The sequence below is a fragment of the Microtus pennsylvanicus genome, chromosome 11, assembly GCF_037038515.1.
Source record: "Microtus pennsylvanicus isolate mMicPen1 chromosome 11, mMicPen1.hap1, whole genome shotgun sequence".
Lineage (NCBI taxonomy): Eukaryota > Metazoa > Chordata > Mammalia > Rodentia > Cricetidae > Microtus > Microtus pennsylvanicus.
The window spans coordinates 67,056,904-67,081,314 of record NC_134589.1 but is presented as its reverse complement, the minus strand read 5'-3'; the positions used below and the strand labels follow the sequence as shown (position 1 = coordinate 67,081,314).

The following is a 24,411-nucleotide window of genomic DNA, read 5'->3' as shown; positions in this document are numbered from 1 at the left end:
TCCTTGAGGGCTGGCTAGGGGCCCACAGAGTCAGTCCATTTCACTAAAGGAAACAGTCCTCGGCTCAGCGCCCACCTCAAGAGCTGGTGGAGGCGTCTAGTAGTGAGTCACTCATCTGGTAGGTCTGATGAGTCTTCCCATCTACACTTTAGGTAAGTGGATGTCCTGAGAAGAGAAGGCCAGCTGGCCATCTGCCCAGAGCCCTCCCTCCCTAGAGAGACTTTGCTTGGTGAAGGCACTGTGGTTCATAGCTGTGCCTCCACTCTCATGACAAGAACACTGCAGTGTGTATGTGTGTGTGTGTGTGTGTGTGTTTGTGCGCGCGCGCGCACGAGAGAGAGAGAGAGAGAGAGAGAGAGAGAGAGAGAGAGAGAGAGTGTGTTTCCTCTGGAATGTCTTCATCACTTAAGTCTGCTGGTGGGAGCTGGAGAGATGGCACTACAATTAAGAACATTCTCTGCTCTTCTGGAGTCCCAGACTCAATTTCTAGCACCTACATGGTGGCTCACAACTGCCTATTACTCTAGTGTCAGAGAGATCTGATGCTCTCTTCTGACCTGCATGGGCACTGGGCAAAGTACATGGTCCATAGATATCCATGTAGGCAAAGCACTCACATACATTTAAAAACCAAAATGATTGCCGATGAGTTTGGGCTTCAAGCTCCACAGATCCGGGACGATGCCCTTGCCCAACTAGGGGTCCACTTTCACAGCTCCCTAGGAATGCCCATACCTGGAGATTGGTGAGTGTCCCTTTCACTCAGAGAGCCTGCACTATATCTACAAAAGTATGCTCCGTGGAAGCACAGAGCCTGGGCAAAACTGCCTCTGTTTGGGCCACCTGCGTCAGACCTGTCTCTGCCTCTCTTTCCAAGGCTGAGCCACCTCCATCTGACAAGCACATCTGTCTATAGGTCTGTGACTATGCCGTGCCCAGTGGTGCTGTGCCCATTTCAAAGATGGGGAAGTAGAGGTTCAAAAAGGTTGGGTATGCTTAACCATGTGTAGTTTATAGATGAACTAGAAACTTCCTTTCCTCTGTCTACAGTGACTTTTTGCCTATTGCTGACCTCATGCCATGTTATAGTTTAACACAAATACTATTTACTGGAATTTAAGCTCCTTCCTCCTCCTCTCTCAAAGGTCAAGCAGTTGTTTGGCTGCTATCCCTTGCCTCCGGAGTCACCACTGTTGACATTCATTTTTGTTTCCCAAGAAGAGAAACCATACCCACTGCCTCCATGATGTCAAGGGCCTGAGGACGCTGTGGGGCGGTCCAGAGCCTGTCCTGTGATCACTGGGATGGCAGGCCTATGCATATCCCAGGAGTTTCTAGCTCCAGGTCTTACTGGGTAGTGGTGCTAAGGGGTCCGAGTGTGGATAGCAGCACCTGAAACCCGAACAATTCCTCTGTTCCCTGTTAGTCCTGAGCAAGGTGCAGAACCCAGCAACCTGCACCTGCTCTGCCAATGTGCCATTACCCAACAGCTAACAGGAGGACACATGAGATCTCTGGGAGATGCCATTCTCGCCTTCAGGGCATCTTCTGTGTCTTCCTGAGAGGTTTGCTGTGTTCCCTTGAACTGCAGAGGGTGGAGGTGCACCCTAACCACCACCTGCAGCATCAGAGGAGGTGCTGGGCCACTAGACCCATCTAGCGCTTCAGTCTTTCCTTCTCAGCCTTGTTTATGTTCTTCTTCCCATCAGTTTCATACTTAAACATTTTCTCTGCTCCATGAACTGTATCCAGTCAAGGATGGGACCACTATGCCTCTTGGTATCCTGTGTTTGGTGATGCAGTCATATAGTCGTATAGGTCATTGTCCTCCAGTCATGAAGCCTGGAGGTATCTATCTGGGCTAGTCCATGGGCTCTGCCAACGTCCCCTTCTCTCTCCCCTTCAAAAGCAAAGCCTAGGGCTGAGAGCTCGGAGGTGGATCAGGTAGAGCCTGCCTCCCTCCGCCCCACTCATCTTCTACATAGTTATGAGTGCTTCTGAGGTCTGCCCGTCTTCTCCATCTCCTAGGAGCAAACATACGCAAAGATCTGTGGCCAGGGTAACAAAAGACCCTGAGGCCTGAGAGACTCCATGCCCATAACTGCCAGTGCATACTGGCCCCTGGAAAATGTGGAAACAGCTGTTAGTCATGGCCCCAGGCCTAGGCATGTGGTTCCCAAGAAAACTGGCCAGATGCCAGGCCATTAGATAAAAGTACTGAGGGCTCTAGTCTCTCAATGAAAAAGAGTCTGCAGGTGTCCAGCTTCTGGGCTGTTCTGGGCTGATCTGGGTTGCATTAGGAGACTGCATATCTGACTACCCCAGGGCCCGACCCATCTACTAGGACCCCTCCACGGCCTGCCTCCCTCATCTGTCTCTTATTTCCTACAGAGATTGTCCTCTTACTTCTGGAGAAGATGCAGACCCAGGAGATCCTGAGGATCCTGCGGCTGCCCGAGCTAGGGGACTTGGGCCAGTTTTTCCGCAGCCTCTCAGCCACCACCCTCGTGAGTATGGGTGCTCTGGCAGCCATCCTCGCCTACTGGCTCGCTCACCGGCCAAAGGCCTTGCAACCGCCATGCAACCTCCTGATGCAGTCCGAAGAAGTGGAGGTGAGCAGAGCGGGAACTGGCCCATCATTCAAAGTAGCTCCAGATGGTAGAAGCCAAACCTGGAACTCGTTTGACCCCAAGTGGCCCAAAGACTACTAGTGTCCCCTGGTAACCAGCCAGCAGCCTTGGGCAAGGTCTCCAGCAAGGTGGTCCTCAAACCCCCACAACATCAAAAGAGGTGCTGGCATGACTAGACTCATCTAGCACTTTGAGTCCTTTTTATCTTAGCCTTTTTTATTTTCCTCTTCCCATCAGTTTAATACTTGAGCATTTCCCTCTGCTCCATTAATTGTATGGACCATAGGCAGAGCCTGGTCAACCACTGGGCTAAGCGGTCCTCAGAGACTGTGGGGTAAATTTACTTCAAGTTCCTGACTCCAGTCCTGGCTGACAGGAAACAGAGTTGAGCTCATCCCAGGACCATGCCTCATCACAGAACCTAGGCTCACAAGGAGGCTAGCAGCAAGGAAGAAGATTCACTGGCTTGCCAACAAGGGACTGATGAGATATGCTTCTCCAAACTTACGGATTTTGTTGTTTGTTTTTTTTTATTTTTTAAAGATTTATTTATTTTTATATGCATTGGTGTTTTGCCTGCATGAATGTCTGTGTGAGGGCACCAGATCCCCTGGAACTGTTGTTACAAACAGTTGTGAGCTGCCATGTGAGAACTGGGAATTGAATCCAGGTCCTTTGGAAGAACAGCCACTGAGCCATCTCTCCAGCCCTTTTTGTTTGTTTGTTTTTGTTTGTTTGATTGATTGATTTTTCTTTTAATTCTGCCTGTGTTCTAACCTTTAGTGTGCATTCCCATGAATAGTATGCTCATATAATTCCTAAGAAACAAAAGGCCACATGCTGAGAAACTTCTGCCTCCTGCTTCTGAACTTTCGGTTCTGTGAACAGTTCTGTCCCAGCCAGGAGCAAACGGAGAGAGTTCCCCACACCTAGCTTTTGTGGTTGGTTTGTTGCTTGCTTGCTTGCTTTTCTCTAGCCTTAAACCCCTAATCCTCCTGCCTCTGCTTCCCCCAGTGCTAGGATTACAGGTGTGCATCACCACACCCAGCTCCCCAGTTTTAAATGAGCTCATGCTACACATGCTTGTGAACCTCACTTGATCATACATGTCAGTGACCACCAGCCTGGCAATGTTTCACCACCTGGGAAGGGCACGGATCCTTGTCTAACAGGGATCTGGATTCTTGGGCTATCTTCCTATTGGAAGGACTGATGTGTGTGAAAGCCCAGGTATGCTTGAAAGAGTGTGGCATTGGGAGGTGGTGGTTTGTGTTTGGTGCTGAGCAGCTGGAGATGGTCTGGAAAAGGCCCACAGGATGGTGATGAAAAGGGAGAACAGAAATCCTAGGCAGGAGGCCTGGCAGTGCCTTCCTAAGCTATGTAGTTCTTGGTTGGGACCCAGCATGTCACTGAGTCCTCCTTTGTAAACTGGGTACTCAAAAGAGGGCCAGCGAGCTGATGGGGTGGTGCAGAGAAACTGTCAGGAGTAGCTGAACGTCGTGGAATTATTGGGGACTTTCAGTAGAGAGATGCAGCTTGTTTGTGCTGTAGAAGGGTGGTGGCTGCAGAGCAGGGAGGAGGAGGCAGCTTGGGGCTCCTGGGTTGGGTGATAGTGACCTGGTGGGCCTCAGCATGGTGGGAGGGATGACTGCAGTTCAGTCTGCAAACCTATAGAACGGGTGACCGTGCAGATCCCACTGAAAGGGCAGGGCGCCACCCTTTCAGAGAAGGGTTCTCTGTCCCTGTCCATCAGGAACATATGAGTGGTGACAGGGGCAAGAAATGAGGTAAGAGAGGCAAGCACTCTGGTACTTCTTGGAACACACAAAATTCAGACCATTTTACTTCCCTGTCTTAAAACCCGTCTCTGGTTGGCTAATGCCCTCATCCCCAACTCCTGGGTTTGCGGCCCTCTCTAGACTGCTCTCACCTTAATCCATCTAGAGTCCCACAGATTACCCAGAGTTCCTCAGCACCCTGTGCTCCTGTGCCGTGAGTGTGTGCTTGCTACCGCCTGCTGTACATTCTGCCTGGCCAACCCCTCTGCATCCATTAAACTCCAGCCAGGTGTCCCTGCCCAAAACACAAGCACCGCCCCCTCCCCCAGTCCCTGGCACAGTCTCTTGCAGTGTCACGTCTGATGCCCAGGTATAAAGTGGGTCTGATTGCATGTACCCCTAACTTCCCAGGTCAGTCTTTCCCAGGCAATACTGGCCAAGAAGAACTTTCCACTCCAAACAGCTGAGAGCTGCCTGTGGTTTTGCATTTGGCTGTTTGTTCTGCGACACTAATTTTTTCTCCAGACTCAATGTTCCAAGAACTGGCCGGCTCTGGGCCATCCCAGGATAACCCAAATAGCACTGAGAGATCAGGCAAAGCTGTGGCACAGAAGAACTCGGGGCTTGGGGGCCCTGGGGAGGAGGAAGGCACCGACACCTAACTCTTGTCCCTGGCCCCATCACAGAGGGCCTTTGCTTTGTCCCTCTCTGGATCAGCATGGCTGAGGGCCCAGGATCTTGCTGCCTGGTGTGTTCTTTCACGCACTCTCAGGCTTCAGTCCTGGGAAAGTACCTTAGAGCACTCTCCTCAGGAATCCATGCTAGCATGCTAGTGATGGATGCCAACCTTCTTAGCTCAAGGCTATACACAGCTGACCTAGGGCATAGCAATGGCTGCTGGGCGCAGGGTACCTTGGCAGGTTGATCCTATATCTAAGTAATAACAGACTCCATTCTATTGTGGAACCACATCTTAAGAGTTCCTGATAATTGTGGACATTCTGTGTACACTAATCTGGTATACAAAGGCTGTGTGCTTCTTTAGGAGTGTATATATGTGAGACTCTGTTAAACTGGGCCTGTATGTAGTAACTAGTTATGTTGTACGTATATGCATACAGACTGGGTGTGTATGCTCTCTGCTTGAACAGGTCACAAATATGAGCACTTTCAAGCCTCAACTATGTGAACCAGGAATGCATCCAAGCTATGTTCACGCCAGGGCCTATTCCTGATGTCCCTGCTCACCTCAACTTGTCTGGTGTGTCTGACTTCTAGGACAGTGGTGGAGCCCGGCGATCTGTGATTGGAGGGAGCACGCAGCTGCTCACCCACTACTATGACGATGCCCGGACCATGTACCAGGTGTTCCGCCGTGGGCTTAGTATCTCAGGTGAGGAGTGTTTGGAGACTTGTATCAGGCATTGAACAGGCTTCTAGCATGCTACTAGGGACACAGTAATGCCCAGGTCAGCAGAGAGTCTTTCCACCACTGAGAGAGGCAGCTGACTGCCTGAAGTGGGGCCACTCTGTACACCCCTATGGGCAGCCCCTGGGGAGTCTACTGTAATACTGTCAACCATGGCTTGAAACCAGTCCCCTGAGACGCCTCAATAGTCCCAGGGTATGAGTCAAAGGGAGACGGTCATAGAAGGCTCTCCTGCTCCCTCCCCCCACTGGCCTCCCCAAGAGTAAGTACCCTCTTAGTTCTCCCATTGGAACTATCACATAAATCACAGTAGGAGCTGGCTACCATGCTATCCCACCCACAGCCCCCCAGATCCCCAGGGAAAAGCTGTTCTTGCATTCTCACGATCTTCTTGGGCCACAAGCAGGTGAGACAAACTGCTCAAGAAAAGTCTCCTGGACCCAGAGGCTCCCACAGCATGGGATTTCCACCTTGCGCTTGCTGGACGGGGGCAGCTGAGTCCACCTGTTCTCCCCCTGACACAAGGCCCACTTGTCTCTCTGCAGGGAATGGGCCCTGTCTTGGCTTCCGGAAGCCAAAGCAGCCTTACCAGTGGCTTTCCTACCAGGAGGTGAGTGAGAGCACAGGCCCCACCTGTCCAGCCCTGCAGGCATGGTACCCTGTTGGGTTAGGGGAAGCCTAGGTGTAGCCAGCGGGTCCCAGGAGCCACATTTCTTAAAATTAGTCTTTACATTGAAAAGATATATATATATTATAGAATATAATATGAAGATAGAACAGTGTGAATTCAGTGTCTGGGTTTATCTGAGCAGGTATGAGAAAACTGCTTAGAAAACATACATAGTGACAGTCAGTTCAGGTGTTATCTGTGGTAAAAGGAAATCTTTTGAATGTGGTTAAAAAAAATTAAGTGAAGCCATAAAGGTAAAATAAACAAAATAAAATCTGCAAATACGTGTGTGATATTAAAGTCTTCTTATTCAAAATCTTTGGAGAAGTCTATTCCACTAAAAATTGTGCCCATTTGAAGCCTGATACATAATGTCTGCAAGAGCCTTGCTCTTTTATTCTCACAGTTATTTTAAATTCTTTGATGGTGTCATGATGTATATAATGTATCTGAGTTCCTTTTGCCTCCCATTACCTCCTCCTTGAACTCCTTCCTGACAAGCCCTGATCCTACCCTCTTGTCTGTCTGGTTTTTGTAACCCACTGAGTTTTAGTAGGCTTGCTTACATGGGAACGAGTAGGGGGTTAGTTATAGGAACAGGAGCAACTTATCAGTGTCTACACCACTGAAGAATATGACCCCACCCCATCCCCAGCCATTGACGTTGGGCATCCCCAGGGGACAGGTAGGCTTCGTGAACCTCTCCCACATCTGCAATGGAATATTGACAAGCCAGAAGGATCACTTTTTACTGTTTCCCCCCAGCGTTCCCACCTAATTCCTCTCCTTAGCCTCTAGAGGCTTTCTGCATGCCTGGGTGGGGAGCCCAGAAGCTCAGACAGACGCGGGAAAGCTGTGTGGACAAGCCCCATTGAAACCTCCTCATTTCTCCATCCCGACCCCACCCACACCCATCTGTGTGCAGGTGGCCAACAGAGCTGAATTTCTGGGGTCAGGACTTCTCCAGCATGACTGTAAAGTAGGCACGGAGCAGTTCATTGGTGTTTTCGCACAGAATCGTCCAGAGGTGAGTGTGGTCTGACTGCTTTCAGAGGCATCAGTAGACTAGGGAACTGAAATCCTGTTTCCACTCTTGGTAGGGCCTGGGGTCTGACAAAGAATGGAGACCTAGGGCCATGGCACTACCACCTGCATCCCCAGCTCCCAGGCTCCATCCACATTGTACTTGGAGCCACCGGGGAGGAAAAGTCATGATAAAGAGGCCTAGGCAGGGTCAGGCAGTGGACTTGGGCTGTTTGGACATGAAATCTGGAGGTTGCATACTAGCATAGCAAGCATGGTCTAGAGGTCTTTGGGCTAGCCTCAGCACACACTGACTTACTGGACTTATCTCTTTCCCCCAACCTGAACTTTGCATTTCTATAGTGGATCATTGCAGAGCTGGCCTGCTACACATATTCCATGGTGGTAGTCCCCCTCTATGACACACTGGGTCCAGGGGCTATTCGCTACATCATCAATACAGGTGAGCCCCCACTCCCATTCCCTCCTGAATAAGCAACTAGCCCTCATCCTCCAACCTCTTAAGTCGTAATGATTGTTAGGCGTTCATTTTACCTCAGTTCTCAGGAAACACTAAGGTCTTAGCCAGATACCATGGAAAATGTCTGACTGAGATCCCAGCACTTGGAAAGCTGGAGGAGGAGGGTCAGAAGTTCAAAGCCATCCTCTGTTGCATAGCCAGTTGAGGACCAGCCCACAATCCAAAAACAAAACAAAACAAAAAAACTAGGGGACTTACATGATGGCCCCTGACTTGTTCTCCTGACCTAAACTGTCCTGAAGCCTCCTCTCATAGGTCTGTGGTGCCATGACAGACCGTCTAAGAGACTGTGGCCATGTGATGTTACTACAGCTTGGCATAGTGGTAAATATCCCAGACAGACCTGGACTCATGGGGGACTGTCTGGAGGAAAACTGGCCTATCTGCTGCAGAATGCTTTTGCCTAAGAGCCTTTGCCCTTGACTCTTCGTAGCACTAATGGTACATGTGATGCACGACCCTCACGGCCTATTGTACACATTCATTTACACCCAGGCTGGTATAGTGGCCTGTTGCGGCCTCCTCAGTCCCAGCCTGCACCTGCTCAGCCTGACTCTCCCCTTTGGCCTCTGCAGCGGACATCTGCACGGTGATCGTGGATAAACCTCAGAAGGCTATACTTCTGCTGGAGCATGTGGAGAAGAAGGAGACTCCGGGGCTCAAGCTGATCATCCTCATGGAGCCATTTGAGGATGCCCTGAAAGAGAGAGGGCAGAAGTGTGGGGTGGACATCAAATCTATGCAGGCCATAGAGGTGAGAATCCGCATCTAGGATGTTTGCTGGGTTAGAGCTGGCTGGCTGCCAATCACAGCATTGGCCACCCACCCCTCTCATGCCTTACGGTGTCTGTTTTGGGCCCTTCAGGTGCATCAGTGGCACAACAAGGCAGACTTTGCAAGGACTAGGGGAGGGAGACCCGGAATCAGTGTTTATAGACACCCTCTAGATTGACTCTGAGACGGGCCCAACCAGTGGCCCCAGGCACCAAGAGCTGGATGATGGCTCCAGCTGGAGGGGCACTCACATGGCCTCTAGAGCTTTCTCACTTGTAGAAGGTGTAAACTTGTGGTCCAGGAACCTGGGAAGGTTCTCGTCAATAGGAACCAGACCCACTCAGCAGTCCATGGAATAAATTTTCTGTACATGGCCACCCCAGAGGCATCAGCGTGGTGGCAATGAATGGGTTAATAGACTGGTGCAAGGCCTCCTGGCCTCCTGGACCTCAGGTTTGCTCACTAACTATTGACCTCTACCATGCTGTAAGAGGGGCACACCCTCAAAACCCCCCAGATGTCCTCATGCCTCTGTCTGTCCTTCCCTGCCCCCATGACCCTGTGCACTTGTAAGCCTTTGTGACATTAGCCACACCTGCACTGGCAGCCCCTCTCCTGACCTCCTCACTGCCCCACCCCCAGCACTGACTGATCATCTAGAAACCTCGGTCATTCAGCCATTCTCTAGTGTACATTTCCCAATATGTCCCAAACTAAGTGATATATGTATGGTGCCTGGCTTCTCCTGAGTAACAGACTTTGTCTGTAGCATATGGGGCAGGCCTGCCACCCCTCAGCATCCTCCCTTTTTCCCAGGAGCCTCAGGCTAGAATATGTCTGAGGAAGGACCGCTAAAGTGGCCTTTGTCACCGCAGTCCATGTCCAGGCAGGGATCCTAAGCTCTGGGCTTGGCGTAAGAGCAAGGCCTACTGTGGTGAGTGATCTTGACTTTTTGAATTTTATAATCACTTTCGAACATTTTAAAAATAGTACTTTTCTTTTTTCAGGACTGTGGCCAAGAGAATCTCCATGCCCCAGTGGTAAGCTAATCTCCCAGCAGGCATTGGTGAGCAAGATAATGAGTAAGACCGGTTCTCTTGGAGCCCTCGCTGAACAGGGCTGGGGAGAGAGGCCAAGGAGTACCTACCTCCGTGTCAATAAGCAGCTCCTGTGAGCAGCCCAGCAGTGCTTACCCCGCTGCCCAACACTGCTGCGGGTTGAGAGCCCCGAGAGGACTGAGGGGAGGAGCCAGATGTCGGGAGAGAGACAAAAGGACATCCAGTCCCTGCCACCCTTGGCGCTCTTGTAACCTTTTCATAGGGAGGTCTTGTTTTCCTTTATCTCCCTTGAATGTTATGAAGCCCACAGAGCATAAGATGGATAGAAGCATTCAAGATCTAGAAGTGAACCTCATGGCCCAGGAGCCGTTGGCATCATCTGTGTGTGCGCGTGTGTGTGCGCACGCGCATATTCGTGTTTATATGTATACAGGCGTTTATACAGGTGTATGTGAGGGTATGTGGAGGCCCAACATCAGCCTCAACTAATTTTCCTCAGGCACTGTTCTTTAAGACAGGGCCTCTCAACAGGCCTGGACCTTGCCAAGTGGGCAAGGCTGGCCAGCCAGGAAACCCCGTCAGTTTCATGGTCTCTGCCTCCAAGCGCTGAGATAACAAGCATGAGCCACTGCTCTGGATTTTTCTTTGTTCATTTTTATTCTTTGAACTTTTCTGAGTGCCATCCTATGTGGTCCCACCAAAGGTCAGGTAGTAATGACCATCTCTGCCTTCTGAACTGGGCATTGAAGGGAGAAGCTCAGGTTTCTCACAAGGCCTCTGGTTTCTAGGCCTCCCCCTGCTCAGTCTTTCCCACTCCCTTGCCACCTCTGAGGAGCAGAGCAGGTCATAGCTCTACTTCCTAGAGCCCTCCATGTATAATCCTGGGTCCTTTTACATCTCTGTTGTGCCAGACTCTGCCTCCAAGAAGTGCTGCATGAGTCTTCAGCATGCCCCGTGTCCAGCACCACGGCTTCTGTGCCCAGACAGGTCCCCTCCCCAAAGCCCCCTCGCTTTTACCCATCACTTCACAGGCTACCTCTTTAGAAAGCTGTTCCCTGCATGCCCATGGACTAGGTCGACTCCTCCTAGAGGCCCAGGACCATGGGCCCCTTCAGCCAGGGCCTAATGCAGAGCTTGGGGTGCTTTAAACAGCTAAACAGCAAGCCAGGCCTACTAGAAAGGAAGGGTCTTTGGCTTCAGCAGCCCAACCCCATGCAGTACTCTGCTCAGGCTGGGGTAGGGAAAATGGGAGGTTGGTAGGACAAGCGGGTGTCCACGTACTATGTTTCTTTCCTCGTTCTTGGGAGCTTGCCTGCCCATCTTTCCCACAGTAGTACACAGAAGTGTGTAACATGCCCAGCACATCACTCACTGTAGTACATGCGTAGGCCTGGGTGGTAAAGGGGTCCCACTGGTTCTCCCCAATACACGTCTCTTCTCATTCCCGCAGCCCCCACGTCCTGATGACCTCTCCATTGTGTGCTTCACCAGCGGCACAACAGGTAAGCAGGGGCCCAGACCCTCGATCGTGAGTGCTTGTCTCTGCTCCCGGCTGCCTGGAAGGAGACTTTGGGGGTCTCTCGTGCTCTCTGTGGTGTGGACTAAGTCTCATCCTGGTCCTGGCCCTGCTCAGTTACTGTTGTTGGCTGCCTTCTGCTTCTGCCATTAGCCATGCTGGGCAAGGCAGGGCTGGCCAGATGTAGACAGGCAATGAGGGGACTCAGCACCTTCTACATCTGAGACAAAGGAGTCTAGGCAGCTGGATCCAAAGCTGGAGAGTGTCCTCTGCTTGTGGAGTCGTTTCTTATGAGAAATAGTTCTCCCCTCTGTTTTCTGCTTCTGCCTGACCTTTGTGTCAGAGACCAGGGGAGGAGTATGGGCTTAAAACCCCATCTCTACCGCCGGATAGAGAACCAAGTCAACCACTTAAGCCCTCTGCTCTCACCTGGGAGGAGGTGGTTAAAGGTGTCAAGTAAGATGGGGTGGGATGTACAAGGACAACCATGGGCAAGATTGTCAGGAAGAAGGCATGAGCAGAAATGACTGTGTCTGGTGCTGAGCAAGGGGTATACCAGCAAGAATAATCTGAAAATGCTTCCTGGAGAAGGGACAGATCCAGCACTTTACAGTCTACAGAGCCCTGTCCCAGCTTTCACTATGCCCCTCAGCACAGTCTGTGAGGCTAGCAGGCTTGAGAGCAAATCCGCTCCGAGAGACACCGGGACCAGCATCCTGCGCTTCCATCCCTTCTCCCAGCACCCTTCTCATTGCTGCCTCCTCATCTGATGACAGAGGAAATTACCTGGTTACTTCCTGTGGCACTGATAAAACACCATGACCGAGGCAACATACAGAAGCAAGGGCTCATTGAGGCTTGTGGCTCCAAAGGGTTAGGAGTTGAACAACATGGCAACAGGCGGCAGACATGGTGGACTGGAGCTGGATGCTGAGGTCTGGAAACTCACACCTCAAACTGCAAGCAAGAAGCAGGGAAAGCAAACTAGAGATGGCATGAGTCTTTAAACTCTCAAAGCCTACTCCCAGGGGCATACTTCCTCCAGCAAGGCCGTGCCTCCCCAGCCACCCAAACAGTGCCACAGGTGGGGAACAAGCATTGAAATGCCTGAGACTATAGGAGGCATTCATTCAAACTATCACAGGAAGTTACTTGCTTCACCTTGAATGGACAAGAAGTTCCCAGCAATCACTTCAAGACCAAGGGTTGACCAGCCTGACGATAGTTGTCAGTGGGCAGTGACCTGGGATCCCTGAACTTTTCAAAGGAACAGCTTACACAGCATTTGAGAGACCCTGGACCAGCCACATCAATGGATTATGCATGGCAGTAGATCTTGATGGGTATGACTTTATCAGCTATGGGATGGGGGCGGATTCTTGGCCTTTAACTCAAACAGGTTTAAAGATTGTTTTTTAAAACTGTATTTTACGGCTGGGCAGTGATGGCACATGCCTTTAATCCCAGCACTTTAATACCAGAAGGCAGAGGCAGGCGGATCTCTGTGAGTTCGAGGCCATCCTGGTCTACAAGAGCTAGTTCCAGGACAGGCTCTAAAACTATAGAGAAACCCTGTCTCGAAAAAACAAACAAACAAACAAACTTTATTTTACTAAATCATTTAGAAAAGTAACACAGCCCCCGCTCTCCAGAGCCAACCCAGAATTTTAAAAGTGCCCCTCAGGCTTATGTTGCTTTTAAAATAGCACCTCCTGAAATCTTCTGGGTGTTGAGTTTCATAGCATATTTTTTTTTTGATGACATGAGTTGGGGAATAAGTCGCTGCTGTGGCTTTTAGCTTGGACCTCCTCGGCCTCCCAGAGTAACTTCAGTAGTTCACTCGGTCAATGCCGCAGCTCCTTTATCTGGAGAAGTATTCCGTGCTGTTGAAACACGCTGCTGGCCAGCTGGAAGGCACAGCCGTCCCACCTAGTGCCTTCCGTACTGTGGACTCACACGGAGACCAGGCTGGCCTTACCTATCTGTTCAGAGGGGCAGCATGCACGGGGCTGGAAAACTGCTCGGCCATCTTTAAAGCCATGGCAGGTGCCAGGCAGGCCTGAGAGAGCAAGCAGGCCTTTGGCCCAGAATCGTCTGGCTGGACCACATACTTGGACTTCCTCGGATTTAGGCTAAGCCTGTGTTGTGCCTCTTACATTCATCCTCTTGTCAGCATGTGGGTCACACTCGTTCCCGATGTCACAGCATGTGGAATGTCTGGTCGTCAGCATTGATGGTGGGGAAACGTGAAAACTATGACCTGACGCTGACTTTTGGCACCTTCTAGCCTGAGGAGGGACTGTCCTGAAATCAGTCGGCACCGCCTGGAGCCAGGTTGTACACAGTCACTGTGAAAACACCGGCTGGTGCTCGGGGAGACAACTCAGCATTCTTGCTATTGCCTTGACAACTCAGCATTCTTGCTATTGCCTTGGAATCACATGACCTCTCTTCAGACTCGGTTTCCATAGATAGTAAATGAATAATACAATTATTTATTGGCTTCTGAGTGGGAACCAAGAAATTGACAGTGGCTATCACTGAGACGTTGACCTGGGTGGCAGAGCCTCTCACTGTCTGTACCAGCAACCAAGACAGCTACAGGAAAACCTGCATCTTGGTTCTGCAAACTGATTGCTCATAGCTCTGTCTAGGATGATTTTTGTCCTCCACATGAGCAACCAGAAAACTTTCTACATCCAGTTTACAGGACATGCTGCTGGAAGTGTAGATTTGTCCTGAATCTGCACAGCAGATGGAACCTTCCTGAAGGCTCTCCTCACACTTCCCAAGAGAACTTTTGTCCTCAGCTTCTAGACTCTGACCAACATTCGCTTCTCCTTCAGCCTTTGAGCAATGTGTAGAGATGACTTGCGGAAATAATCTGAACATTTCTGGGAATATTTAAGAGTCCTGTAGGCCATTTATAAAGTGACATTTGAATCTGCAAGAATATTTGTGCTTCAGAAAGGTCTGAACTTTGGCATTACGCTGGAGAAGAAATGGGCGCAGAATGGAGAACTGCCAAGGCCATCAGTGTCAGGCCTCAGCTGAGAGGGCTGTGGGGATTTCTGCCCTGAGCTTATGCTAGTCATGCACGTGCCAGCCAGCCCCTCCGACAACTTCGGCACCAGGACCTATTTTGTGACAGCTCTGTCTGTGACTCGTATCTGGAGAATGATCCTTAGAAACTTCCAGTGGGAAGGTGAAAATTTCCAGGTGACTCTTGGAGTACTTTAAGCACCCCGGGCTTCTGTAGGATGTGAATCTTGAGGGTCAGAGAGGAGAAATAAGATAGGCTCAGGCCTGACAGAGCACTGGAAAAGAGAGCCAGGCACTGGTAAGGCAGATCCTCTGCGTCTTTCTCTTTTCAGAAGGAAGACATTTTGACAACTACCTATTAGGAAAAAAAAAATCACTTTTCAAATAACACAAGCTTCTATGTCCCCCAGAACCAAATCTGGTGTTGGCATCATGGATGGAAGCACCAGCGTGCAGGCTTGCAGGCTGAGGCCTCACTCATCACTCGTCCTAAGCAGAGGAACGCCTCCATCACTTGAATTAAAAGATGAGGCTTTGACTGATGCCAAGTGGGTCACCTGCAAGATGAGCAAGCAGGCCTCAGGGGATATAATTATGAAAAAGAGTTTATTTTTATCTCCGTTACCAAATTCCACGTGATCGAGGAGGGAAGTTTTCTCTCTCTCTCTCTCTCTCTCTCTCTCTCTCTCTCTCTCTCTCTCTCTCTCTCTGACCCTGGATAAATGTCTTCCTGGTCACTATTGGTTAATAAAGTATCCCATGGTCTCTGCAAGTCACAAAGGCTTAATTCAGAAACACAGTGGCAGTTTGAGCTGTGGCTTCGGCATGGGAACCCAATCCCCCATCCTTCTCCCCTCTCTGCTCCTCCTGCTTCCCAACTTTGCTAGTGGGGGCTCCACCTTCTCCCACCAGGTTTGACCCAGGGGATCAAGAACAAGGAAGTGGGTTGTGGAAGTTGGGAGATGGTTGAGGGAAAACATTGAAACACCTATGCTTTCAATGATGGATAGTGTTCTGAGTCCTGATGTAGGCAGTACCGTTCCCGGGCTACCTGAGCCCTCCTTCACCAGGGCTCCTAACTCTGTCTGCACCATTTCTCTCCTTGGTGTTATGGGGAGGTTGCATTTCTCATTGATTGACAAGATACCTGGTAGAACAACCTGATGAACAGGTTCCTTCTAAGACAGCATCCTCTCAGGCTGACTCCTGACTGTAGACTGCCTCCTGCCTCTGGGGTTCTTTACTTGTTTGAAGTTACTGGGGCCTCTTCTGGCTTCTCATTGGGTTCCCTAGGTCCTATTAGCATCTGTATGAGCTCAGGTTTCAGATTAGAATTGAGAGAGATGACTCAGTATAACCCTCTCCAAAGAAATCCTCCTCACAGATTCTGTTTCTTTCTCTCCATTTGTTCCCCTTTTGAGGCAAAATTCACATAGCATGTAAAATTAGAAGCCTCTTTTCAAGACAGAGTTTCAGTCTATAGTCCAGGCCTTAACTCACAGAAATTCTTCTGCCTCAGCCTTCGGAGAACTGAGATTACAAATGCGTAGGGGTTGGGTGGGTACACCCCATGTCACGGTGTGCCATGCTACAGTATGTATGTGGAGGTCAAAGGGTAACTTTCCGCCTCCTAATCAGTGTTCCTTCTTGCCTTCTGTTTTCAGGGAACCCCAAAGGTGCCATGCTCACCCATGGAAACGTGGTGGCTGACTTCTCAGGCTTCCTGAAAGTGACCGAGGTGAATAAAGTAAACTTCCCGTGCAGCTATTTCTGGAGGGGACACTTGAAGTTGGCCTGGCAGGGTGTCCAGGCTTTTGATACTACCATAGGACACTCTCGTCTTCCAATGCATTGGCCATATTCTCAATTAGCCTGCAATGCCTGTAGTGAGAGGACCCAGGGTCGGATGTGCTCAGAGTTGTGTTTTGTTGCTGTCTTTCTTTTAGGGTTTGGGCAGCGCTTGCAGGCAGGAGTTTCTGTCCTCATCGGACACCTTGCACAACCACTTTTTAATCCCTAACACTATTTTTTCGGGATGAGGGATTGGGGTCTCACTATGTATTCCAGGCTGGCCTCAAATATCTGATCCTCCTGCCTCAGTTTCCCAGATGCTGGGATTACAGGCATGAGCCATCAGACCAGCTTTCAACCCCAATGCCAAAATGACCCTCCCCCCAACATTCACTTACTATCTAAAAGCTCCAGGAGCCCAGGGTGGGGGTGGGGAGCATGCAAACCTGCTTTTGTTGTTTTTTTTTTTTTCTTCACTTCAAAAATGAGCTCTTGAGCTCCTGTGTGCGCCTTTGTTTGGAGAGTAAGCTTCACTGACTTGCTTCTCATGCAGGCCAGGGTTTGATTTGGTGATTTTGTGTCTAAGGACTACTAGAGTCTGAGAAACAGCGACAGCTGCTAACTGTAAGGCTGTGCTCAAAGGCAGCTGTAAAGCCCACACAGCTTGCTTTCTTGGTCTGACCAAAGCACCTTAGTGTTTATAACCAGCTCAGACAGGAGGAGCTGTCCCGAGTGCATTGCGGTGAGTATGTGCCACAGCTTCCTTCAGGAGAAAGGATGGCAGGCCCTTTCTCCACCATGGAAACAATCTCTCTCTCCGAGTGTGTACCACAGGGTACTGGGAGCCTAGACTCCAAACCCTGAGATGATTTGGTGGGAAACCGAGGCATGGTTGCTGGTTGAGATCAGGTTCTAAGCCATGATTCAGGATCCCAAAGTTTGTCCACATTAGTTCAGAAGGCAAAAGGGAGTAAAGACTTCTATGACAAGACAAAGAGCAGTTAGGATCCACTAAGGAAACTTTCACCCTTTGCTGACAGAACAGCCTGTGTCTCTGGGATCAGTCCCATCTGAGACAGCTGCAGGCTAGTGCCCAGCTGATGCATTCTCCTTTAAGGAAGGCCCTGCTTCCTAGCTGTGACTCCGGAGTCTGTGTCTGGCCACCTGTTTGTGGTTTGGCCCGTTCTCCTCTGTCACCGCCCAAAACTCAGCCCAGCTGGCACAGATGAGATGAAGGACTCTCTGAGCCATTTTCTCTACAAGAAAGGCGTAGAAAATGCCATGGAGTCAAAACTGGTCTCTACTCGGTGGCCCAGGGAGACCATGGCAGATGTTTCAGGAAGGATGGGGATGAGAGAGTCAGGCTGGCGCCACCACCGACAGACAGACTGCAAGCGAGGTGCAGGCCGTCCTGAGAGGAGACTTCCCTGCGGAGCCTGGCTCTGCTGGTTTATGTGTGCTTCATGTGGCTCTTTGCTTCTGCAGATAACCTACACCCACTGGCGCTGCGACCTAACACTTCGCTTCCTATGCTGCCTCTCTCTCTCTCCCTCTTTCTCTCTCTCTCTCTCTCCCCTTCCTTCCTCCCCCTTCTCCCTCCCCCTCTCTCCCTTCTCCCTCCACCTTCCCTCCCCACCCCCTCCTTTCATCATTTTTCCCTCTCATCTCACCTCTCTCTGTCCTCCCTCTCCCCTCCCCCACTTCCTGTCCACCCCTCCCCCCAGGACCATTTTTCTCTTATTGTTTTATGACTCTCTCGTTGTCTTCCTGTCAGTGTTTCTTTCCTTTCTGTCTCCCATGCCCGTCACCTGCAGAAAGTGATCTTTCCGAGACAGGACGATGTGCTCATCTCCTTCCTGCCTCTGGCTCACATGTTTGAGAGAGTGATCCAGGTAAGACTTCTGCCTGCCTGACCGGGACTTGCCTGGGCTCCTTGTGTTTTCTTGCAGAGTCAGTGGGCTCCCACTTGTGCGGATGTGCACTTTTCCTATTTGCCTTTAGCACACATGTTTGAGCGAATGGTGCAGGTAAGGCCCTGGCATCAGGGAGGCACCCTCTGTGCCCTGGACCTTCACTTAGAGCAGGGCATCACTTGTCACTGCCGGTGTGAAGTAGGACTCAATACTCCATCTTTAGAAGGTAGCGCAAGGGGCCAGAGGGATCTGAGGACCTTGGCCTCTCCACCTGTCCTTCCTAGGTGCAGTTCCTCCGGAAACACCTAGACACGCCTCAGCTGGCCAAGGGCCTGGCTGGCGGTGTCAGCTACAAGAGCATTTTACAGATTTACAGAAGTGCTCTGTGACAGGCAACACGCTTGTGTTCCATGACGTGAAAGCTCCTATAAGGCAGAACAAAGCAGTAAAATTGTGGCATTGTCATGGCTCCAGGGGCTGTAGACCGGGACTGTGTAAGAATGGCCCTGAGACAGACCTGGTGCGAGCAGAGCGAGCAAAGGCAGGAATCCATCTAGGAAGGTGGGGTTAGAGACTTTCCCATGCACATATCACTCAAAGGAGCAGCCTGTGAATAAAATACATCTTTCAAGTATATTTCTACTTTGTCTAGAGGGGAGATCTGCTATCGTGGGGCTTGCTTTCCCCCTCTCTGGGCCTGGATTAGATTGCCAGACATTCTAATGTCAACTCGTTTTATCCAACTGAGCCAGTCATTTTACCTCTCCAAGCTTTGCATTCCTCTCCCACAAATGATCGCACGGAGCATGCTGCCTTCCTTAAAAGGCTGTCCTGGGTGTTACAAAACAGAACACATGTAAGGGCCCTGTGTGTGCTTCTGGCCCCATAGGAACCAGCCAGGAGCCCCTGATCTCCCGCCATAGTGCCCGAGGAGACAGATGTCCCTGGGAAATCTACGACCCCTCTAGGGAGCTGGAGCAGACCCTTTTATAGAGTGCGGATAGCAGAACATTTCACAGAGCTGAGTCTCCCGTGTGGGAGCAGGGTGGCTGCCACAGGGCAGGCGCCACCAAGAACGGCTCCTTCAGCAATTGTCACCCGGCTTTCTCCCCGGCCTTCTCCCCAGGCCTGGCTGGGACTTAGTGCGAAGGTTGTAGGTGGGTGGGTCACTCCCTGCACTCTTCACCGTCTCCTGGCAGCAGCCAGGGTTGGGTGGGGTCTTAGAAACTTGATAGCTCTGGACTGCAGCCAGGAGTGACCACCCTAAGTAATTCCCACATTCTTGTCCTCTCCCTTCAGTCTGTGGTCTACTGCCATGGAGGCCGTGTGGGCTTCTTCCAGGGAGACATCCGCCTCCTCTCAGATGACATGAAGGCTCTTCGCCCCACCATCTTCCCTGTGGTCCCACGGCTGCTGAATCGGATGTATGACAAGGTGAGCCCCACAGACTACAAGGCTTTGTATTAGCTGCTGTGGACAGAATCTGGGGTCCCAGGGAGGCTTGCTTTCCCTCTCCTCCTTTCCTATGTCCCCTGTCTCTTCCCTGCACTTCCTTCTCTGGTTTTCTTCAGCCTCCAAAACTCTGGTTAAAGAGACCTAGCTTTCCTCCCCCTCCCTCCTCCCCTCCCCTCCCTTTCCTATCTCCAAAATGTTCCTGGCCCTTGACAGTGCTAACCTTCAGCTTCATGCCACAAATCCAGTGACCTCTCACGAGGGTACACTGGAGTACGGCTCCTCTGCTGGCTAGTCTGGGTCCGCTTTCTGGAAGATGTGTTTAAAAGCAAGAGTGTCAGGCCCTGAGAGCTGTCTCCTGCTTGTGCTCCTCAGATCTTCCACCAGGCAGACACTTCATTAAAGCGCTGGCTCCTGGAGTTTGCAGCAAAGCGAAAGCAGGCTGAGGTCCGGAGTGGAATCATCAGAAACAATAGCATCTGGGATGACCTCTTCTTTAATAAGATTCAGGTAAAGGAACGAGCCTGTGAGTCTAGCGTGACACGGTGCCCGGCGGGCGACCTCACAGGAGAAGTGGAGAAGATTGTGTCAGTGACCTGTGATACCGTGAAGAAATGACTCTTGTCAAAGCTTAAGCTGCTGCTGGAATTTTAAAAGCCATGTTTTGTTTTTTTTTAATTTTTGGAGATGTGCTGTATTGGCTAAAAAGCAACTAGCGGGAGGACCCCTGGGTTGCTTATGCTCCAGTGGATGGCCTCATACCCTTGCATATATGGGCAGCACAAGCTGGACTCCATAGGATGTTAAACAAAGCAAAAGAGAGGACAGGGAGTTGGGAGAGGTGAGGGAGTTAGGGATGGACCCGGTGGAGTTAACAGGAGGAATGAGGAATGAATGTGGTATGAGCTTCTCAAATGATTAATTTAAAATATTGTATGCATGTGCATACATACCACATATATACATTTTTAAAAGGCCTCCACCTTGCCTGGGTGGTCAGGCCAGTACTCCACTATGACACTCCTGGGATCTGAAGGTCTGGGCTTCCTCTTGCCATTCCCAGTAAACAGTCTGTGGTGGGTTGAAATAGCACTCCTCACCAGATGGCTAAGGCTCCCCTTTCCCTCTTCTGGGGTCCTGTCCCTTCAGTTTCTCCCACATCAGGCCAGTCCAGACGTGCCCCTTACCGTATGGCCACCACAGTCTCCATGCTCTGCACCATGCAAGGAATCTAGTTCATTAGTAGTACCAGCTCACTCTTCTCCTTGCTATTCTATTTTTAACCATAAAAATTAATATTTAAGCTCTCTTGGATCAACTTACAGAAACAAAGTGTTTCAAGCATCCTTTGTCCTCTTCAGAACATAGTAAATAAAGCATAGTATTGATTTATGCATGAGAAAAAGGCGATGCCATTAAAATGGAAGCTGGAGAAAATTGTCCTAAGTAATTGTTTTGGAGATCTGCAAATAATGAGAGCGTGTGGAAGCAGCTGAATCCTTTAAGGAGGGAGAAGTGTAGTATTTAAAAAAAAAATGCCACATAGAATAATGGCACTTAATCTCAAACCAGTGGCAGAATAGGACATATTGCGGGTTAAGTTGTAGACTGATCAGGTTTACTATGTGGAAGGGAGGGGCTTCCTCGGCAGGTAGCTTATTTCCTCGGTATGTAGCTTTCTTCCCAATCTGAGCCGTAGCTTCCAGGGCCCAAGTTGGTCTTGAGTGAGGACCATCTCAGGTGTCACAAGCATTGGCAGCTTCTCTCTTCTCACAGGCCAGTCTCGGTGGGCACGTGAGGATGATCGTTACGGGAGCAGCCCCCGCATCACCAACTGTCCTCGGATTCCTACGAGCAGCTCTGGGGTGCCAGGTATTACTACCAGGGCCTCCCTCGGGGGTGGTGGGATGTGTGCCAGGCAATACACCTATTATACTCTCTAGTTACAGAGGAAGATCCTGGGGAGCCAAGCCTTTCATTGTGTGGGTAAGAAAAGTTTACATCCACAGAGCAGAATGGCCTTGCCACCTTTTGGGAACCCCCAGGTATATCCCTGTTAGGAGTCCTTTACCTGGGACCTTGGAAGTTTTTGCAAAAGGAAAAGGAAAAGGAATCAGATGAACTATAAATGCTTCCTTAGGGGCTGGAGAGATGTCTCAATGGCTAAGAACACTTATGCTCTTCTAGAGGACCTGAGTTTGGTTTCCAATAACCATATGGTGGTCCACAACTGTCTGTTACTCCAGTTTCAGGGACTCCATTGTCCTCTTCTGTCCTCCACTGCCACTGCACACACATGGTACATATACTCACACACACATACACATAAAATAAATATTTTTTTAAAAATAAAAATATAAATACATGTTTTGTGTGCCTTTTTGTACTCTACAGTCTTCAAAACATCTCCTATCTCAAAGCGAGAGCATCAGGGAGGGAGAGCCCATTCCTGTGTTGTTGTTTGATCATCTCTAAGAAAAAACAAAAAATAAACAAGCAAAACCATCCCTTCATTTATCCATTCAGTTAAAATCTGTCGCATTCCTGCAGAGGCAAGGTATTGTGTCATGACTGCAGCAAGGCTTTGAGGGAAGTTAAACATGTCTGTTTCTTAAGTACAGTGCTTAAATTTTTATGCTTTATATGCCTTGAATTCTGGAGAGGAAGGTCAAAGATAAAATCAGACCCGCAGTAAGTCTAGAATATTTACCTTGAGTATGCATTATCCAAGTGAAAACAGAGCCTATGGTTGAAATTTGGCCAGAAACCTTTATTCCAAACCACACATGGCGAAAAGCAGCAAGACAGCCCCGCTGTCTTCAGTTCCGCCGGAGCTAACTGTGCCTCCCACCATCCTCAGCCGGGAGCAGCAGACAGTCGCTGGGAGGCAAGCTGGCCGAGAAGGGCCACCAGGCAGCTCTGGAACAGTTTGGCCCACATCATGGTTTCTGTGTTTTGCTTGAAGGTCTATGAAGGTTATGGGCAAACTGAATGTACAGCTGGGTGTACCTTCACAACACCAGGAGACTGGACCTCAGGTAGGACAGCTTGCACGAGCCGGGCAGGGGGAAATAAAACAACAGTCCATGGTCCACTCAAATAAAAACTTCCAGTCCATCAAATCTGCACAGAAGCTTAGGAGATAAAAGCAAAAGAAAGAAAGAAAATAACAGTTGGCAGTGGTCTGGACTGCGATGCTATAGATCTGACATTTTCTTCATTGCAAATTTTCACCTTCCTTTTTAATATTTCCCCTATTTTAAAATTTTTATTTGTAATTTAAAATTGCATTGATTTGCTTACTTCATCTAGATGTGTGTGTGTGCTCGTGCATGCCCTGGCACTCATATGGAAGTCAGAGGACAACTTTCATGAGTTTGTTTTATCCTTCCACCATGTGGATTTCTGGATCAAACTCAGCCTTGTCAGGCTTAGCAGCAAGCATCTTTTCCCACTGATCTAGCTCAAGAACCAGTCCTGGTTTCTAAATAAATAGAAGTTGTGCAAATTCAGATGACAAAATATAACTCTATGTGGTAAATGCCTATAATACCAGCCCATTGAGTTTTATAGATCTAGATAACCACACTGCCTTACTTACAGTTATTTTAGAACTGTTTTTTAATAGAATGAAAGAAGTAGGCTATGAGATGAATGTGACTTAGACAGCTATCTCTTTCAAAAAAAAATGTATGTGTATGAGTGTTTTGTCTGCATGTACCTATTTGCAAAATGAGTGTGTCTGGTACCTGTAGGGGCCAGTAGAGAATGTTGGATCCCCTGGAACTAGGGTTGTGAGCCACTATGTGGGGTCTAGGAATCAAGTCCCAGTCCTTTTGAGAGACCAGCAAGTAGTTAACTGCTGAGCCATCTCTCCAGTTCCTCCGAGGACGACTTCTTAAAGAATGGGCTCCTGCGATGTATCCAGAGGGTGGTGGCAATCTCAAAAGGAGGTCCATGCACACTCTCACTGTGAGGAGAGTCCTCCTGCTAAGCAGACACAAGTCGGTCTGCAGTAGTCAGCTCGTGGGTCATCCATCACCAGGTTCAGCCTAGGCACTGAGCACTCAACAAGAGAATTCTTTAGGACTGTTCCCCTTGGGGCCACGGTTCATGCTTACATTTGCTCAAATAAAAACTGGGAAACTTAAAATGATGTGTATGCAAAAAAAAATGCTAGTTAATGCAAGAGTATTTCACAGCATCTTGAAACGCGATAGTAGACTCAAAATGGAAACTGCATTTGACTGGGCCAGATAAGGAGTGTTGTTTTTGAACCCTGTCTTATTACACTCAAGCTGGGTAAAGACTGCTTCCTATGTAAACTCTTTGGTCACATTCTTACTTCCAGGCATTTTTCAGGAGTCATCTTTGGAAGTATTTAAAAGTATTTAAATTTATTGTTAATTATGTGTCTGTGGGAGACAGAGTATGTGCTTATGAGTGCACTTGCCCATGGGGGCCAGCAGGGGGGATCAGATCCCCTGGAGCAAAAGTTTCAGGCGATCATGAGCCGCCCAACAAAGAATCTGGAAACCAAATTCTTCTTCTCTGTAGGAGCAGCAAACCCTCTCACCTGCCAAGCTAGCTCTCCAGCACATAGCTCCCCCCACCATTGTTTCTATCATTCCACAAACTCCATTCCTTTTGGGCACATTCATTCTTACCTTTTAAAAAAGTACATTTGTTTATTTTTATTTATTTGTGTGGAAGAACATATACATCTCATGGTGCAAATGTGAATGTCAGAATTAGGCTTACGAAAGTCCATTCTCTCTGCTTCTGGGGATCGAA

At 49.5% G+C, this 24,411-nt stretch overlaps 1 protein-coding gene across 6 annotated transcripts in view; it reads left to right on the top strand.

Annotated features, from left to right (window-relative positions):
• Window positions 1-24,411, top strand: part of Acsl6 (acyl-CoA synthetase long chain family member 6) — a 63,552-nt gene that overhangs the window by 13,906 nt on the left and 25,235 nt on the right. For 3 of the 6 annotated variants that reach the window (XM_075992607.1, XM_075992605.1, XM_075992608.1), the window contains 14 exons: window positions 2,392-2,612; window positions 5,687-5,801; window positions 6,383-6,447; window positions 7,433-7,534; window positions 7,894-7,993; window positions 8,647-8,825; window positions 9,853-9,885; window positions 11,354-11,405; window positions 16,126-16,199; window positions 18,067-18,144; window positions 19,465-19,599; window positions 19,993-20,127; window positions 21,394-21,489; window positions 22,583-22,655. In XM_075992607.1, the coding sequence (XP_075848722.1) occupies window positions 2,418-2,612; window positions 5,687-5,801; window positions 6,383-6,447; window positions 7,433-7,534; window positions 7,894-7,993; window positions 8,647-8,825; window positions 9,853-9,885; window positions 11,354-11,405; window positions 16,126-16,199; window positions 18,067-18,144; window positions 19,465-19,599; window positions 19,993-20,127; window positions 21,394-21,489; window positions 22,583-22,655 (1,432 nt within the window). In that variant the 5' untranslated portion in view covers window positions 2,392-2,417. Of the gene's footprint in view, window positions 1-2,391; window positions 2,613-5,686; window positions 5,802-6,382; window positions 6,448-7,432; window positions 7,535-7,893; window positions 7,994-8,646; window positions 8,826-9,852; window positions 9,886-11,353; window positions 11,406-16,125; window positions 16,200-18,066; window positions 18,145-18,201; window positions 18,280-19,464; window positions 19,600-19,992; window positions 20,128-21,393; window positions 21,490-22,582; window positions 22,656-24,411 lie in introns of all 6 variants that reach the window. The other 3 variants (XM_075992610.1, XM_075992606.1, XM_075992609.1) reach the window with 1 other exon arrangement.